A 17,238-nucleotide genomic window follows, 5' to 3' on the forward strand; every position below is an offset into this window, starting at 1 on the left:
ACTTTCATTGTCATCATTAATTCATTTCCTGAGCTAGGGATATTGTGCCATTTTAGATCAGCATGAGCAATTTCAAAGTTTTTGTTTTGGCCCAATACAATCTTTCTGATTCTTCTTAGTTGATAGGGAACTCTGCCAGTGTTTTCAAGCATAGGTAATAATACTGAGATTGCTTACTTACGCTAGATACAAACAAGCGGTATTTGCTGCTTAAGTAAGGACTTAAAGAACTAATGCTGTTTGGGAAGTCCAGAGGTAAGGCTCTCGGTTGATAAGATAATACATCTTGTCTTGACCTTGTTTAAAAGGGTGCATCAGTATTAGGGATTCTTTTCCTTACAACATGATGGAAAAAAGTGTCCTTTTTTTTTTTTCTCAGAAAAGGCTTCATGGGCCTTATTTCTTTTTTCCCCTTGCAAATTTCTAATTTATGAAAAGCTTACTTTTCAGCTGAGTTTTAAATTAAGCTCTCATGAGCTGCTCTCTTGTATGCAATGCACTTCTAGGCTCAGTGTAGTTCATAACTATATTGTTAGTGATACAGCTTGCTTGTTTGACACTAAACAGCATGAGTAGAGTTAGTGTATGCAGGTTAAACTTTAATTTTGATTTTTTCCTTGAAACAATAGTAGTAGTACTCTTGCAAGTAAATTTACTTGTGTAAATCCTTGTCATGAGGGTAAACTAAAAGTAATACTGCATACTTGCAAATTATTTTTTTATAAAGCTTTTCTTTGACTTAAACAAGCAAATTTGTTCTTTTTACAAAGAAAGTTCTACTTTCATGAAGAAGTAATACAGTCTGACTGTTCTGAATTTTCAATTCTGAAGGAACTTTTTTCTTTCCTGTTTCATACTCCTTTGATACTTAAAAAAACACCACAAAAAACCCCAAACAAAAACGAGAATTAAGTCTTGCTAAAATGGCATTTACTTAGTATGTAGAAGATTTGGAGGTGGATGTCTGTGGAATGGATTAAAATTGGGATTTTAAATTCCCATATACAGTAGAAAAATGTAAGTGAATGCATATGATGAGGAAATCAGTGGATCTAACAGCTGTTGTTCAGGGATATGCTGAGCAATGCTAGATTTTAATTCTAGTGAATTGGAAACAAGGATTCATTCTAGTCGTTTTAATTTGTCAAATATTACTTGAAAATTAGTGAATTTATAGTGGTAAAAACACTAACATTTGGTACTTCTAGGCTCCCTAGAAGACCAGTTAGCTTGCAAACCTGTATAGACATGAGTCGCAGGAATAATTCGCGTGGTAGGCAAGTGATAATAGTGAAAGTTGCTACACTTTTACAAATCTTAGTATGATGGTTGGCAAGTAGCTGTGCAGTCTGAAGTTGCTTTGGTGTAAGTGCTAAGCGTAGCAGACTTAAAGAATGATTATTGTTTCTGTCCTGTTCACTGTCTGTAAGTCTGTGTTTTTGTCCAGCATCTTTCACTAGTAGAGGCAGTAAACAAGAAGGCAACATGGTGAAGGAACTCGTTAAAGTAGATGCTTTACTGATCAAGTATTTTGTTGGCACATGACATGCTTTCCAAAAACTTTGAATATTGAATTAGTGTGCTTAAGGTGTGGAAATCTCAGTGGAAGAGGAGTCATGGAATAAGAATGGGTTAGGATGGCAAGTAAAGGGAAGAGAGTCCCCACCCACTTAAAGGCAAATAGACTTGGTCAGTGGAAGCCAATCTATTGTGCTAAACCATAAAAATATCAATTTAAATAATTGGTAGGGTGTTTTTATTTGCTGCTTGTTACATGTTATGTATAAACATGAATATCAGAATCTTTTATACTGGCTTTGCCACAAACTACTCAAGTCTTCCAAGTGAGCAGGAACACTGAACATAGTTTAGACTATAAAAGCAGCAGTTTAACACTTTCTTTAATGTTGTACAAGCAGAGTTTCCTAATGGAGTGACTTGGTAATGTACTAAACACTGTCCGTCTTCTATTCCTTTATGACAAGGTCTTGTATACGGTTGATCTCTTCTTTAACTAATGTGCTTGTCTTGTTGCAGAATGTATAGTGCCTAATTTTTTTCAGGTATAGCTATATCATTATGTTAAGCAGTTTGAACTTGGAAGGAAAACAACAACAATCAGTTTCTGTGATGTGCAGCATACTCGCATCACATGGAGTTTTATAGACTTCATGTTTTGATTTCAGATTTCGTATCTTTATGATGGTTGCTGATGTACCCTGATACTGACCTTGATATTGCAGAGTAGGGAATTTCATTTTTATAGAATCACTCAGATTGGAAGGCAACTCTGAAAACTGGCTGGTCCAAATCCTTGCGTAGAGTAGGGTCAACTATAGCAGGTTACTCAGGACCTTGTCCAGCTGAGTTTTTAACTTCTGTAGGGACGGAGACTGTACAAGCTCTCTGGGCAATTTGCCTAGTGTTGAACTGCCCTCAGAGTAAAAAGATTTTCCTTATGTTAAAATGGAATTCCCTGTATTTCAATTTGTGCTCATTGCCTCTTGTCCTCTTGTTGAATATCAGTGAAAAGAATCTGACTCTGTCATCTTGGGTCACTTCTGTTAAGATGTAAGATCCTTTGAGCCTTCTGGTCTCCAGGCATAGCAGTTCCAGCTCTCCACCACTCTGTGTATGACAGATGGACCAGCCTTTTCATTATCTTTGTGGTCCTTTGCTGGACTCACTCCAGTATGTCAGTGTCTGTTCTGTACTGCACAGCCATTGAGGAACGACCACCTGCCTCCACCTGCTGGCAACATTCTTCCTGGTGTTCCAGCCCAGAAGGCTGTTGGCCTTTACTGCCGGGGGAAGTTGTTGGCTTATGTTCAGTTTGGTATCTTCCACAGCCCTCAGGTTTTTCTCTGCAAAGATGCTTTCCAGCTAGCTGTCCTCAGTGTGTACTGGTGTCTGGAGTTACTCCTTCTCAGGTGCAGGATTTTACATTTCTCTTTGAGCTTTGAGATTCTTGCCTGCCCTTGTCTCTAGCATGTTTTATGTTTCCTCTGAGTGAAACACAGCCCTGTGTTATGTCCCAGTTTTGTATGTCCCATCATCTAGGTCGTGAATGAAAATGATAAAACTTTGTTGGCGCCAGTATCGGTCAGTGCGGTGCTCTGCTAGTGATTGGCCTCCAGCTGGAGTTTGTGCTGCTGATCACAACCCTTGGAGCCCAGTGGTTCAGCCTGCTTCCAGTCCTCTTCACTGTCCAATTATGTAGGCTACGTGTCATTGGTTTTTATATGAGGATGTTATGGGAGACAGTGTCAAAAGCTTTACTACTTGTTTTCCCTTTCCAGGTGCTGTTGAAAGACCTAACAGGAGTCAGCGTATGCGGGGTCGTTTTGGAGGATATTCTAGGAGCAGAGGTAGGCCTGTATGGTTAAAATTTGTAGTTTTGGGGGTAATTAAGTCTTCCTTTTGGACAAAACATTTAGAATGGAGGACCTTGTGTCTGGCATCTGCTTAGATTCTGGAAACTCAAATTTTACTGTGTTGGTAGCAGTATTGTTACAGAGTGGTGCTATTCCTTATGGAAAACAGTAGTTACACCTGTCCTAAGCTTTGTAATTTAAATTCTTTTTCTTTGCCTTATAAAAAGACACTTTAGTCATGGGATGTTTTTTTACTGAATGGGAGCTAGGCTACAGACCTGAGGTCCCTTTCAGCGTGAAGGATTCTGTAATCTTACTGTTGAGTTTTAAAAAAAAAACCAAACACAAAATCCCCAAACCCCAGACCCACACCAAACCAAAAGCCTACCCTGAATTCAAAGATAGCTCTGAATATTAAGTTGATTCTTTTTTCTAATTACAGATACTGGTGAATATTTGAAGAGACAGTGTCAACCAGTGAGTAGATTTGGTAGCAGAAGAAATTTTGCAAGCAGAGGTAACTTTCTGAAGTGTCTAATTCTAGTGACTAGTTGTATTTGATACATAAATTTTCCCTATTCAGGTACTCAGTTTTGTTGTATTAGAGCCAAATGAGTACTTCTGAGTTGGAGGGTAATAGCAGTCCTTATTCCTGTATAATGTAGGCACTCGGTATCACCCCTTAGTTTTGACTGCATGATGTAAAATACTCTGCCATATTTGCCTGAGGGCAGGACTCTGCATTTAAAATCAGTCTTTTTTTACCTCTTGCATTGATTCCATTCTCCTTGGAGAGAGGTATTTTTATGATAAGTTCATTGATTCATAATGTGTAGTATAAAAGGTAGCTGAATATTAGTATTCACATATATGTTCATGTGAGGCAATATGCCAGTGCTCTTGTGTGGAAGACCTGAAGGCTTCCTTTAGTATCCAAAAAGCACTATTTAATCCCTGTCCTCTTCTTGCTTATAATGATGAGTGCCACTCTTGGTGTCCAGTGCACATTGAAGAGGTTAGTAATTGGCAGTTTGGCAGTACTGCTGCATATGCTTCTGTCAGGTTCTATTAGAAGCATGTAGTGTGGTGGAAGCTACTACCACATACCATCGGTCTAGATGGTTCAATGGCTTTAAGTGGGACTGGTTACGAAACAAGATGGAAACTAATCCTGGTTTGGGCATGTATAGCGGAAGTTCTGACATGCCGAACAGCTGTGGAGCAACTTGAAGTTCTGTTTATTCTTTCAAAAAATTCTGCATTATTTCTGCATCTCTTGGATTGATGCCCATTATGGTAGGGGAATGCTAGACTTGTTTGACTAAGCAGGCAGCAACACTTTGGTCGTGCTGTGGAATGATGACAAACAGTTCTGCTTATAGACTCTTTAGCAATTGTGAAGTATCTCACAAACTGTATTTAAGGTCTGTAGTATTTGTGGATGTTTATATCTAGACTGTTTTTGGCATGTAAGCCTTTAAGATGTGATTTTAATTTTTTTAATTTGGAAAAACTCAAATGGCAAATTGGCGTGCACCAAGAATCCATGGAGAAGGAGCTACAGAACTTCTTGGTCTCACTTAGCAGAAGATGCTCTTTGTCATACCAAGATGATAGAACAGGTGTTCAGTTGAAGAATAAAGACTAAGGAGTAAAGGATGATACAAGTTGACTGCTGCTTGGATCTTAGACAACACTAAGAACTGTCCAATCTAAAATGAGAAATACCTTGTTTATGCATGTGACTGTTTCTTTCTCTCCCTCCCCATCAGGAGAGTGACTAGGGAAAGGGATTAGAAATACAAATACACTAGAAGCTTGGCATTGCCTGTCCCAAGCAACTGACTAAGCAATTCTGAGTAATAAAAAAAAAATTGATAGATATGAAAGGCAGGTTTTCAAATCCTCACTCCATAGGAGGCAGCAATTGCAGTACTACCTCACTCTACAGTGCTGGTTGTGAAAACTGAGAAGATACAAATGCTGTCAGTTGTCCTGTGACTGAAGCAGAGGACTGAATTGATCTGCATCATAACTAAAGACTTCAAAGTTAATAGCTTATATAGCATATATGTATGTAAAGTCAAATACTGCAAGACTTAATGTTTGATTTACTTCTTGCAGCAATACTGCAGGAGAGCAGTAGACTACTTTGTGTCGTACTTTTTGGCAAAAAAAAATTCACATTTTTTCATTTGTTCAGGCAAATCATGTAGTTTGTACTTTTTATGTGAATTCATAAAGTAAAGATTGGGAAGAATAATTGCCAAATAAAAGGCACTTGATCTGCACATGCGAAATTGGGCTAAGTAAGTTGTATGCTGTGCTGTACTGCAGGTTTTCAAGAAAGGAACATTGTAGAAGATTCTAGTACACAAAATAGAGGTTTTAGAGGATTTCCTGATGGCTTTGGACGAAGTGAGAGCAAGTTTTTTTATATTGACTGGTTTGTGTGGGAGTAACGTATATTTGGTCATTCTTTCCGGGTTTGCCTTCTCCCTGAGAACTACAGGTATAAAGGTGAAAGCTATGAAATAGCTTCTGTGCTTCAGCCGTGTTGAGGAACATGGATGGTGTTTTTGAAAAATAGTATCACTGGGAATAATACAGCATAGGTTGGAGTTATAAAGAATCTGTTGGGGCTGTTGCACTGTAGAGTTTTTGGAGTAAATAGTATTAGCGTTACGGATAGTATTTCATTATATTAATTTTAGACACTATATGCACTACACTGTGTATTACTTACAGATATTAAAGCTGAGCAAAGAGACAGACCTCAGTCTGACATTTTTCTTGGCTGTAGAAGAAAAGGAGCATTTGAAGATCATACAAGTGAGACTTTTTAGTAGCGTAGTGAACCTTTCAGATTCGGGGATGAGTTCAGGCTTGGGGACAAGTGGCTGGAAAGCTGCCTGGCGGAAAAGGACCTGGGGGTGTTGGTTGACAGCCAGCTGAACATGTGCCCAGGTGGCCAAGAAGGCCAACAGCATCCTGGCCTGTATCAGAAATAGTGCGGCCAGCAGGACTAGGGAAGTGATCATCCCTTTGTACTCCGTGCTGGTGAGGCCGCATCTTGAATACTGTGTTCAGTTTTGGGCCCCTCACTACAAGAAGGACATTGAGCTGCTGGAGCGTGTCCAGAGAAGAGCGACAAAGCTGGTGAAGGGCCTGGAGAAAAAGCCTTATGAGGGGCGGCTGAGGGAGCTGGGGTTGTTTAGTCTGTGATTTCCTCATTGCTGATTTGTGACAATGCAGTACCTTCTTAGCTTTGCTAAATACTGTCACTGTGGTTGTTCTCACTGTTTGAATTAAGAACGTACTGCAAATGTTAGATAGCTTGTTTGCATGCCCACACAAGGCATGTTTGTAACTTGGATAAATTTTAGTAATTGGATTTTCAAAGTTGTTGTCTTGTGTAATTTTTTTCTTGGTCTCACTACTACTTGGTCAGTTAAGACACAACGAAGCACAGGTGCTAACCGCAAAATTCAAAGCAAGCCTTTTAAGAACTTGCTCAGTTTTGAAATAGTCACTCTAGACTTTTTCCAACTGCCCTATAAAGGAAAGTGTTGGTTTAGGTTTGTCCAGGCTGACAAGTAAGGTTTGTAGTTCTGAGAGGCCAGCTTTTCCTGATGACTTTCTTCTAATGTTGGGTTTTTTACTGTCTACGAAGGAATTTTCCCTCGTGGTCCTATCTTCCTTTGCTGCTGATGCTACTGCAACTTGTGACCTGTGTGTTGTGCTACCTAGAGCATAGTAATCTATCATTCACGAAAGTTCCATAATTCAAATTGGAAGTACCATGAAACTAGTGTACTGGGTGGTGGATGGCTGATATTCTCAATGGAAGAACATTTTGTGTGATAAGTGGTAAAAGAATTTTCCGTTGTAGAAAAGACAGAATGATTAGTATGTGTTTTCAGAAGTGCTCTTTAATATCCAAAGAACAATTCATTTGCTTCTATTGTGTGATTGTTGAAATAACGGGGTAATTTTCTGACTTAAACTCTATCCTAGCTCTTGAAAAATTGCTGTGATGACACTGAAGTGTACGGCTATGACTCTTTAGTTATTTAGAAGTTGGTTGTATAGCATAAAACAAGCATCTCTTGATTTTATGGAAAAGTTGAATGGTTCTTAAAACTAAGATGCTCTAAGTGTAAGCATGTGTGCTTTTCTTGTTACTCCCAATATTTTGTTTATCAGTTTTATGGGAAGAACCTGACTTAAAAGGTTACAAAACTGACTTTTCTGTGACATTTCAGTTTTTTGTAATAGATGCTTTTTTTTTGCTCATGGTTCATCTCAAGTGAATATAGACAACTATATCTACCCTTGCAAAGCATATGCTGGATTTAGGGGGGGAATCATTCCTCTTGGTTGTCTTTAAGTACAACTTACTTTATCTAGACATCTTGTGATGGCCATCTGATAATCTGGGATCATTGTTCTTGATTTGATAATAAGGGACTTAGTACGACTCAAGTAACAATCAGATGTGGTTTGTGAAGTCCTTCAACAAGATACTGAGTTGAGTTCCTTCATATTGCTGTGAGGTCCTGCTAAGCTTGATGTTCCGACATCTTCCCTTTCTGCCTTTTAAAACACAAATATGGGGCATTTGTCTTCTGGCTTTTTGTAACTAAACTTTCATTGCTTACCTAAATATTTCCACTCATTCTACCAACCATATCAGGACCCACTCTTGAGTTTTCTAAGTGCCTCTAGGAATTTTTCATTAAGGTTTTTACTTAGATTTTCTCTCAAATGAGCTTTTTTTCCTAAAAGCAATTAACTTTGGAATGCTTTCGTTAATAGCAGCTTACAAAGAACACAATGAAAAAATAGGTTCTGAAAGAGGCAAGTAGCTTGTTCACAAGTAACATGCCAGTTTTAATTTGCTTTTAACTCAAGGAACATTCTCTTCAAGTTGCTGGAAGTAATTGGGTAAAGAAGAAGGTAGTGATTTGAGTGCATGCATAATCATCTCAAAACTGTTCACGTAACATGAGTTGCCAAGCAAATACTGTTAAACTCAGTGTGTTTAAACTTCGCGTCTTTAAATTACTGAGCAACACGGTGGTTCTCACCTAGATAAACACTAACTTTTTGGAATGGAAAGCTGTAGAATTCCTCTGTTACTGGCTATTTCTTCTTCTAATGGTAAAGCTTACCCACATGAGACACAAGTGTTAGAGAACTTAATTTGTAATAGTGTAGACATCTAGGTGATGATAGTTGTTAAAGCAAACCATGAAGGAACAGCATGTTCTTAGTTTCAGATGCTACAGCATCTGGGATACTGTTTGTGGAAAATGGGCTCTATGCCTTTTCCTGAGGGCAAGTTAGTAAATAGAATTTCATGATTTGTATGTGCAGGAGATCATGTTGAAATGTATGATGAATAATGACTTTCTGACATGTATTGAAGGTGTCAGTTGGGACTATCTATTAGAATGTTTACTTACCTGCAGTGTTTTTTGCAAATGACCTTAGTCTTATTTTGCCATCTTCTTACTCTTGAAATGCAAAAGGACAAACAGTGAACTCCTGACTTTTGTATGAATAATTTTGATTCCTAATCCTTCCTGATTTGAAAGAATGCTTTTAGTGCTAACCTTTTACTGAGCATCAAATAATTAATTTTACACCTCTGAATTTATTAGCTTGAAAAATACCTTAAGGAATACAGAACTAAATGTACTACCATGAGCGTATTAATAAATGTGTTGTTATTGAATAAGATAATTCGTAGTGTAATGAGTTTTTGTAGTAGAATTGGTTTTTGCATAATGCTAAAGTAGAGCCTAGTTTAGTTTTTGTGAGTAGCTGTTTAGAATAAGGTCCTTAAACAAATGTAAGACAAGAATGTGTTACAAAGGTCTACCTTTATTTGTAAGTGAGTTTTAGATTTAGTAGTATAAAACTAAGTGCTAATAGAATTCATTTGTGAAATTTCTTGCATTCCTGAGAAGTGGAGAGAAGTCTAAATGACATCCTACTGAACTTCACTTCAATAGCTCCATACTTACAACAGTTTCAGTTTTCTTTATATTGTTCATGAACTTGAGTGGTTGTGTTCTTAAGGTCCAACGGTGACTTACGTGCCCCCTCCTCCACCTGATGATGAACAAGCCATCTTTGCACATTATCAGACAGGAGTTAATTTTGACAAGTATGATGAAAATGTTGTCGAAGTGTCAGGACTTGACCCTCCAGCACCATTACTGGTTAGTGAACTCATTAATCTCAGGGTTTATGTTGAGTGTGATTCTGCAAGGGTGTGTACTGAGTCTAATATTCACTGCTAATGAAAATATTAATAAAGATTTTTGGATCTTGCAGATAGTGCTATGTTGGAAAGACATGCTACCCATTTGAATTCAAAATGACACTGACAAACTACAGAAATGGCCCAGAGAAAGTAATACTGGATGGACAGGAAGTATAGTCCTTAAATTGCAGAAAAATACCAGTTTGGATTGTGAAAGAAAGAGGTCTTTGGCAGCAGTTTCTGGGAAGGCCAACAGAGTCATCCTGTTGAAGTCTGTTACTGGGGGGTCTTTGACAATGTAAATAAACACCAGTTAGAATAGTTTTCATTTGGACAGAGGCATTTTTAAAGTAATTTTTAGCCCTGATTTCTGTGGCTGCTGTCTATTGTATGAAAGCAATATATACATTTGCTTCTACTCCATACCAGATGGCTAGTGTTTAAAAAAAGAAAAAGCTCTTTGTAGGGAGAAGAATGAGGAAGACGGGCAGAGGGCCTAGTAGCACCTGTACTGAAAGAGAAGATGCAGAGGTTTTTTTTCCCCATCCCTCTTCTGAAAGGTTTCCTCACTGAAGTTAAACTGATTTTGTCAAGTATGATGCTTTTAGGTCCTGGATAGGGATGTTGCCTTAGCCCCCCCCTTGTTAGTTTTAGCACAAACAAAGTGTGCTACACACTCCTGTGTGAAATGAAACTGAAGAGTTTTAGTTTATTTTTATAGTGTGCCATGATGTGAGTTCCCTGATTGAATCCAGATGTGTGGCTTCTGAGCAGTTTTCTCTCAAAGCTAGTAAGACCAGCTGAAGGCCTTCACTGTCCTACAAACAACTTTACTTGAGCGGCGTGAGGTGGTTGAAGAAACCTTTGGGGCTTTTACCTGTAGGAACCTTGGCAATCTAGATAACTGGTGAGACCCCCTCAAAAGTTAATACTTTTTAGTGTTTGGATGTCTGTATCCTATGGTAAGCATTTCAGTTTTTAAACTTTAATTTCTGTGGTTGTGTACTTTTAATAATTTTTTCTGTTACAGGCTTTTGAAGAAGCTAACCTCTGTCAGACTTTAAAAGTGAACATTACTAAAGCTGGATACTCTAAACTTACTCCAGTGCAGAAGTACAGCATTCCTGTTATACTGGGAGGACGGGATTTAATGGCATGTGCCCAGACAGGATCAGGAAAAACTGTAAGCATTTTGTGTAGTATTCATATTACTGAAAGCGTGTGACCTTGATTGTTTAGGTGGATGCCTTAGTCTTCCATGTGGCAGATGCTTCACAGTTCCTTGTCTAATGATTTGACTTGCAGTGCAATGGCAGGTGTAGTATTAAGCACAGATATGAATGGTGGATGGGTTGTCACATTTTTGGGCTGAATTTCTTTTTAATTTCAGTGAACTAGTATCTTGGTACAGCAGGCCAACTGTCAGGGCTACAGATACAGATTGAGGAGTATAAGCAGTCGTAGAAACTGCTGCTGAGAAAAAAAAATTGAGCAGCTAAAAGTTGGAGTTTCTTTCTGTGTTGTGTAGGTTTTTGTGGTTTTTTTTTTTCTGTTGGTATGAGTATTTTGTGTTTTTTTGTGGGTTTTGTTGTTCTTTTTTTAAACTTATGACAGATAGTAACAGTGTGTTGTGCTGGTTTGTCATCCTTGGTTTGCTCAAGTCTGATGTGAACCAGACTTAGTTTTAGGTGGTTCAGTAGTATTAATCATGGAACGGTATTGAAAGTTGATATTAAGTTGACAGTTGACTCAACTTTATTAAACTAACATACCCAAATCTAACCACTCACAGCTCTGTATGAGAATATTTGAATATTAAATATAGCTTTTTGCTGTTCACTGTAGTGTGGAATTCTAGCTTTGTTGTGATGTAGCTTATTACTTGCTTGTTTTGAAAAAAAACCTCTTCTGTTGCACAGGGGGAAACGTCCAAAGCTTATGCTATAAATATTCTGAATACTTTAGGAACTGCTGTACAGATTCTGTTTTGGGGATAACTAGTCCTGATGCAGCTGTTGCAAACACAGTAGTTTGGAGAATGGTGTTACATTACAAATCTACTGATGACAATGTAAAGTTTGTAAGTAATATTAAGGAGGGGTTTTGGTCCTGGAGTACGTAATTATGAATGTATGTCAACACGATGTGTGGAACTGCCTGAAGAACCCAGACGTTAGCTGGTGCATGACTGTATTGGTGTATTATTAGACTCTTTTAAGGTCCAGAGAACTATTTTCATGCTTCTTAAACAAGAAGAAATAAGCTTAAATGTTCTGTGGTGCATTCAGGTCAATCCTTTTGCAGTCCAGTTTCCTTGAAGTTCATAGTGTGCTGGATCATCCTAGCTTTAAGATTGATACGCAACTTTTAGTGTGACTGATGAAAGCTTTAAGACTAAACAGCATAAATACTGCTGCTTTTTTTTAGGCATCTTTTCTTCTACCAATTGTGGCCCACATGATGAGAGATGGCATAACTGCCAGTAGCTTTAAAGAGCAGCAAGAACCGGAATGTATTATTGTCGCCCCAACTAGAGAACTGATAAATCAAATCTATCTGGAAGCAAGGAAATTTGTGTATGGGTAAGCTTTTGCACTGTTGCCTGGTATTGATTATTGATTTGTCTGAATCAGCAGTATTTTATTTTTTTCATGAATAGTTTCAAAAACTTTCCTGTGCCAATCAAGCACTTGAAACACTTAAATTTAGATCGCAATACTGGCTAGCAGGTTTCTTAATGTATGGCTAGGGATTTAAACTTCTAATCTTCCTGATGTTGGGGAGGGAGGCTTACTCCAGCTTGAAGAGGAGTTAAGTACTAAACTTGTGTCGCGTAATCTTTGCTGATGAGAAAAATGGAATTTCTTAAATGAAGTAACTTTTTAGCTTGCCTTACGTAATTTAGACTTCCTTTTAGTTTTGTCTTGACAAAAATAGAGGTATGTGTTAGGGGTTTTTAGCTAACTTTCCATGATGGTTTCTAGTAACTCTGTAATTCCCAGTGTTTCTGGTCTTGGACAGAGATTTCACAGCTCAAGGAAGGTCTTCTAATTCTACTTTTTCAAAACAGAATAAAAGGTCTAAACTTGTTGTTGAGCCCTTGGACATTCTGTGAGAGTACATTTGTACTAGTTTGCCAGTGATCCTTCTGCTGCTAAGTGATAGGTTGCACCAGTGCACAGGAAGTGGATTAAATCTATTGTATGTAATAGCTTGCTGCTGTTAGGAGGTGGAGTGGACAGCATACTGCAAAATCTGGTAGGCTAAATTAGACTTACTAATTAGACATGCTTGGAGACTGTCTCTGCCTTTGGGAAGTACCATCATGTTTGCATATCGACTTACTAAGCATGTTCCTAAGAACAGCTTCTTAATCTCTAAAACTGTTCTAACTATGTAGCTAGTTCTAGTAATTATACTGTTTTAAACTAGGTACAGAATAATTCACAATAAAATAGCTTTTGAATTTAGAAAGTTTCTGCTACAACTGCCCTGCAGTAAAAGTAACCTAACCTACATTTGGGAGGCAGTTAAACAATATCAGAGTGTGAATCTGTTGTCTCTGAAGAATTGCATGCATATTGCTCAGTTCAGATTCATGGTATTCTTAAGCTGTTTGGTTTAGTTCACAAGTAGGAATATGAAATAGGTATATTAATTGGTAGTAGATAAATGTTGAAATGTTATGAGTAGTCCAGCCTGTTTCTATTCTTGACTAAAGCTTTCTGAAAAGTTCCAGTTAAACCTAGTGAAAATTTGCCAGGCTTATCTGATTCGCCACTGTTGCATGTGAAGCAGAATTAGTATCTTCAAGAATAGACAGTTTGAATTTGAGTATGAAAATACTCTTTGCATGCATGTAAAACCTTAGCAGAATGTTATAAAGACTAGTGTATAAACTTGCTTTCAGCTGCATGAGGTAGTTCTTGCTTATAGGAGTGGTTTTCTACAAGTGAAGAATATCTGATGTAACTCTTCTTGATCGATCTAACCAAAAACCTTAGTAGGAAGAGCACTAAATAGTTTAGCATTTGAATGGGTTTGGAGTCTGATGCTTGAATGGCACACTGCATGGCCAGTGTGATTAGTTGCTTTACAAAGATCCACCTGTGGGGATTTTTTGACACTGTCCTTTCAAGGTATGGAAAGATTACTTCTGAAGCTCTGAAGGCATGTATTTGGTGGTTCTGCTTTTTCTAAGTATGCTGTATAAAAGGGGACAGTGTCTAACACTATTTTGGCTCTTGCTGCTGGTAACTCTTAGTTGAAGGGAGAGGGAAGAATGCAGGTGAGATGAAGCTTTCTTCCAAGAAAGCCATCTATGCAGCCTCTATTATGTGGTATGAATGGGAACTTTGAGCTTCTAGTGTGAGTGAGTTTCTGGTCTTGAGTCCTGGTTTTAGTTATAAGCTGTGCTGTATGGTGAAGGAATTGAACCACTCTAAGCTGGTTTATGGTAGATCTGATGATTTTTTACATATTTTCATGAAACAATACTGTTGGTATACTTACACAACTAATCCAATTTTTTTTTTTTTCTGTAATAGAACTTGTATAAGGCCTGTTGTGATCTATGGAGGTACACAAACAGGCCATTCAATTCGTCAGGTACTGCAAGGCTGTAATATACTATGTGCCACTCCAGGACGGCTTCTAGACATCATTGGAAGAGAGAAGGTAAGATCTTAAAACTTAATTCCCTAAACACTCTTAGCTTTTTACATACTGGTTTTCGTTCTTCAGATTTAATAGAAGCAAAGATGGAGCCATGAAAACCAAACAGTATGCTGCCTTTGTACAGACACTTACTTAAAATACAAGTGAACTTTTCTTGGAATATCTAAATACCATGAGGTTTTTTGAAAGAGTAGCATGAATCCAGATCTCTTCAGTCCCTTTCTGGGCCCACTGGAAAAAGACCAGTCTAAATCAAATTGGCTGCAGTGTTCTTGGCAATTAAATTTTATAGTTTAAATATATGGAACACCTTCTCTTAGTTTTTGTGGAAAATTACGTAGCAGATTTTCACTTGATAGCCTGTTTGTTTTGCTACAATAGCTTTTATCATATGGAGCTATGCTAATATTAATTCTTTGAATGTTTTAATATTGATTTTCTTCAAAATATAAAAAAAACCAGCTGTAATATTGTATTTGAATTTTTATTTTTCCAGCCAATTATAAGTTCAAATCAAAATTGCTACGTATTATAATAGTGCCTCACTGGTGTTGCGCTGGGCAAATGAAGTTTGGAAAAACACTCTTGGTAATAAAACGGAGTTTGGCTTTCTGTGGTTGTCAGGCTTCTAGACAAAATGATGGTCTTGATCAGCAACAGTGGAGTTGTAATACCCTTAATAATGCTTTCTGACATAAACGTTTTCAGAACAAGGAAGTTTTTGAGAATGTGTGATGGTTATATGAGAGAACCCTTCTAAAACTCAGAAATAATTTGAGATAATTTCAAAATACATGTGCTGAATAATAATCAGATCTATAGGCTCAAACTTGGTTTACATTGCTGAACCAAGTTCTGAAGTACTTCAGTGTATGCTTACTATTACAGTTAGTGCAGATTAAAGAGCTAAATAGAGGTTGAGATGCAAATAAACATAATGCACATAGGCTTTTACTTGTGACTAATTAACTTCTACTAGAAAGAAGTAATTAAAAGGTGGATTGTGCCAATTAGGACATTCTGTAAGTGTGTACTGTCAGTGAACCAATACAGTTTTTCTTTCACTGAAATACTTGCAGATTGGTTTACATAATGTGAAATACTTGGTGCTAGATGAAGCGGACCTCATGCTTGATATGGGTTTTGGGTTAGATATGAAGAAGCTGATTTCTTACCCAAGCATGCCAACAAAAGACAAACGTCAAACAGTAATGTTTAGTGCCACCTTTCCTGAAGAAGTTCAGAGGTGAGTAAAGTGAAAATGGAAATGTATCTGAAGCTATATTTGTATAGAGCTACATGTCTGAGAGTTAAGGGCACTCTTTAACATTTAAAAGCTTATAATCTGGCTAGACGATACTGAAAAGCTATGATGTTAACATTTCTTGCTGAAGGCTTCCCTTTTTTTTAGGTAACAGAACTAGTAACTTGCATAGATTAACTGCTTAATTTAGGTGGGGAGTCTAAAGCAACTTAGGAAGTTTGTCTGAAGGCTTTTAAATTCCACTTCTGCAGAAGTCCTCATACTGCCCCTGTTTGCTTCTTGTCCCTCCCCCAACACATCTGTGCACGCTCAAAAACTGTGATCTTCCTGTTTCACAAGCAGCACTGATAGCGCTGTCTTTGGCACCAGGACATGATTTAACCGGACATTCCAATTATTGCTGAACTCACCAGCCTTTCTGATATATATGTTTTCGGTAGTTTTAGAGCTTCTACAAATGGGTTTAGGATATATCTTACAGCTGTAGTACTCACTCCTCTTGAAGTTCCACTTTCTAGACTCTGAGAGAACAATCTCCGACAGATGGTAGTGGGGTTTCTGAGCCTGGGAGTAGCAGAACATAACACCCTGTTCCCTGTAGATGGATGGAAATTATTCAGTATTTCCACTTTTGAAGAGGCAGGCATCTGAATACTTGTTCTTAAATCAGAGGGGTCTAAACTTCAGTTTGAGCAGTTAACATAATTTTGGTGGCTTTTATGGTAGGATTACCATTGTGACAGTACCACTAAAAAATACCAGTAAGCATCTTGCAGTTTGAGAGCATGGAAACTGATCAGACGGTTGCAGTGAAGTATGTTGGTACATCAGTGAGTCAGACAACTTTCTTCTGGCCTTCAAAAAAGCCTGAAAGATCTTTTTTGAGGTGGGGGGAAAACATCTTCAGTAGTTGACTGTCCTTGAATGAAAGAGGAGATTGGGCTGCTTTCTGCCATTCAGTCAGTTAATACTGATAGCTGCTGGCGCCATGAATTGCCTTTCTTTAGGTAGGATTGAATTCACTTTAAACTCAGTCTTTAAGTCACCTGTTCTGGCTTTGGTTCCTCAGTCAAGACTTTATTCATAGAGTTTTTTGTTTCGAAAGAAGATCTTGTGAACTGATAATGGCCTTGTTTCCGCAGCTGGGAATCAAGTGTTCAAATGATACTGTACATGAGTGTGATTCCTGTTCATTCCATGTGCTTACTGTTTGTGCAGGAATGTGGTCTCACTTCACACTGCATCCTGGGAAAAGATGAGGTATGCCTCCCTTTAAAGATGCACAGTGTGCTCTGATTGGCTCAGGTTTTGGGGCTGAGAGGGGAATCTTGATCCCTTGATGTCTAGATCTATTGTCTTTATCAATATGTTTTCACTAATGCTCTTGCTATGTGTTTTTGCTGCATATTGAGGGATGAGTACTGCTACCAGAATCTGAAAGGAGGACATCCCTTTGTGCAAGACATTTACTGTCTGCTTCTGTTTAATGAAGGAAAAAACAATCAACCAAAACTCAAACCCAGATCAAGCTTTCCAGTGTCAGTCTTGCAGGATTTACAAGTGCTGGTAGAAGACTTCAGTAACCTAAGTGCTTGGATCTTGGTTTGGAAATGCATAACATTCTTGTAACCTTTTGAAACTGGAATGCC

The 17,238-nt window shown here is 38.0% G+C and overlaps 1 protein-coding gene across 1 annotated transcript in view; it reads left to right on the forward strand.

Annotated features, from left to right (window-relative positions):
- DDX4 (DEAD (Asp-Glu-Ala-Asp) box polypeptide 4) overlaps positions 1 to 17,238 on the forward strand; it is a gene marked incomplete at its 3' end in the record, with an annotated part of 27,007 nt that overhangs the window by 4,931 nt on the left and 4,838 nt on the right. The window contains exons 3-9 of the mRNA XM_009705941.1: positions 3,300 to 3,368; positions 5,712 to 5,792; positions 9,462 to 9,604; positions 10,679 to 10,831; positions 12,076 to 12,230; positions 14,196 to 14,325; positions 15,405 to 15,571. Of these exons, the coding sequence (XP_009704243.1) occupies positions 3,300 to 3,368; positions 5,712 to 5,792; positions 9,462 to 9,604; positions 10,679 to 10,831; positions 12,076 to 12,230; positions 14,196 to 14,325; positions 15,405 to 15,571 (898 nt within the window). The remainder of the gene's footprint in view (positions 1 to 3,299; positions 3,369 to 5,711; positions 5,793 to 9,461; positions 9,605 to 10,678; positions 10,832 to 12,075; positions 12,231 to 14,195; positions 14,326 to 15,404; positions 15,572 to 17,238) is intronic.

This window comes from Cariama cristata, unplaced genomic scaffold, assembly GCF_000690535.1.
Source record: "Cariama cristata isolate BGI_N322 unplaced genomic scaffold, ASM69053v1 scaffold1658, whole genome shotgun sequence".
Lineage (NCBI taxonomy): Eukaryota > Metazoa > Chordata > Aves > Cariamiformes > Cariamidae > Cariama > Cariama cristata.